The 1,504-nt window shown below is 43.2% G+C and overlaps 1 protein-coding gene across 1 annotated transcript in view; it reads left to right on the forward strand.

Moving 5' to 3' along the window:
* Nucleotides 1-792, forward strand: part of LOC118428586 (NXPE family member 1-like) — a 3,698-nt gene extending 2,906 nt beyond the window's left edge. Inside the window, exon 5 of the mRNA XM_035838685.1 lies at nt 272-792. Coding sequence (XP_035694578.1) covers nt 272-792 — 521 coding nt within the window. The remainder of the gene's footprint in view (nt 1-271) is intronic.
* The last annotated feature ends 712 nt before the right edge of the window (nt 793-1,504 follow it).

The raw sequence follows: 1,504 nt of genomic DNA on the forward strand, positions 1-1,504 counted from the left end.
CCCTGGTTTCGCACCCTGGGCTGAGCTACAGAATATCCCAGTCAACATCCATATCCGGAACCCTGTCTCAATGTATTATGGGAAGTGTGAAAAGGTCTATTGATTTTTTATCTTAATCATAGATTATCAATCTATATTTTACAACATAACACACACGATGGTGGCTATCATCTGGAGGCTGTGATTGAGACTATTCTTACTCCCCCTATACATATACTATACATCCCCCTTCCGAGGGGCAAACTAATAACAGAACTCTTTATCGTTACAGGCCCGGCAACAGCTGTGAACAACCGCTGGAACATCGCCATCCACTACCGCTTTCACGGATTTCCTATACAGGTCACGACAGTGCTGAATTTTCGGCAAATTCGTTATGTTGTTGACGAGCTCAACTCCATCCGTGGCGGCCCAAACACAACCATAGTTCTGGGTCTGTGGGCTCACTTTACGGCTGAACCTCTAGAGATGTTCCGGGCTCGAGTCTTCGCCATACAGAGCGCCATACGTCGTCTTCTCCAGCGCAGTCCCGGCACGCGGGTGTTCGTGAGAACTGGAACGACGCGAGAGCACAAACATTCCAAGTTAGAGTATTACCTGTTAGCAAGCGACTGGTTGGCATATCAAGTAACCCAGGAAATAAGGGAGATATTCAGGACAGAGAAGAACGTGGTTGTGTTGGACACGTGGGACATGAGCGTGTGTCAATGGGGACATGATAATGTTCACCCGGGACCCGCCATGGTAGACAGTCAACTCAACATGCTACTGTCTCATATATGCCCCAAGTAGCACAACTGTTTTAGCCACCAAATCAAGCTATCTGAGAGAGAGAGAAAAAACTCAGCATAAAGTTCTAAATTGCAGATTCTTTTAATGACATGGTTGTAAAATGCAACTTACCATATTAAAGGAGTTTATGTAAAATGCCAATGAAAAGAAATTTATATAAAATGCTAATGATAAATTCAACTAATAGTTCTTTCAAATATTTGACTTGTAAATAAAAACATCATGACACTGACAACAAGCTTGCGTTAAATGCGAAACTTACACATATTCGATTAATATCTTCACACATCAGGTAGAGTGTTTGTGAACCGAGCAGTCCTTCATCTTACTTTATCGTTGTTTCCTAGTGTCCTATGAAAAACTTCCTCAGTCGAGATGAATTAGCCAAGCACCATGTTTCTTGGAGCTTACAAGAGTTTGTGCAAATCAAAGATTGTCCCTTCTAGAATTCAACCAACTAAGGTCCGTTATGTTTAGTGCAGTATTTTGATTACACCGGACTAAGGTTCATTCTACTTTTCCAGGCGTCATTTTCCTTCATGATGTTCTGTTTAATATGTTCTGGTTTATTTTACCTGTCTGCACAGTCTAGCCTGGAGTCCAGTCCTGTTCGCTGAGTAGCGACCTTGGGGAGCGGAACAAAGCGAACAGGACTGGACTCCAGGCTAGCACAGTCTGCTTCGGAAGATGAAGAAGAACCGCTTCCTTCTGT

Source organism: Branchiostoma floridae, chromosome 13 (assembly GCF_000003815.2).
Source record: "Branchiostoma floridae strain S238N-H82 chromosome 13, Bfl_VNyyK, whole genome shotgun sequence".
In the NCBI taxonomy this organism is placed as follows: Eukaryota; Metazoa; Chordata; class Leptocardii; order Amphioxiformes; family Branchiostomatidae; genus Branchiostoma; species Branchiostoma floridae.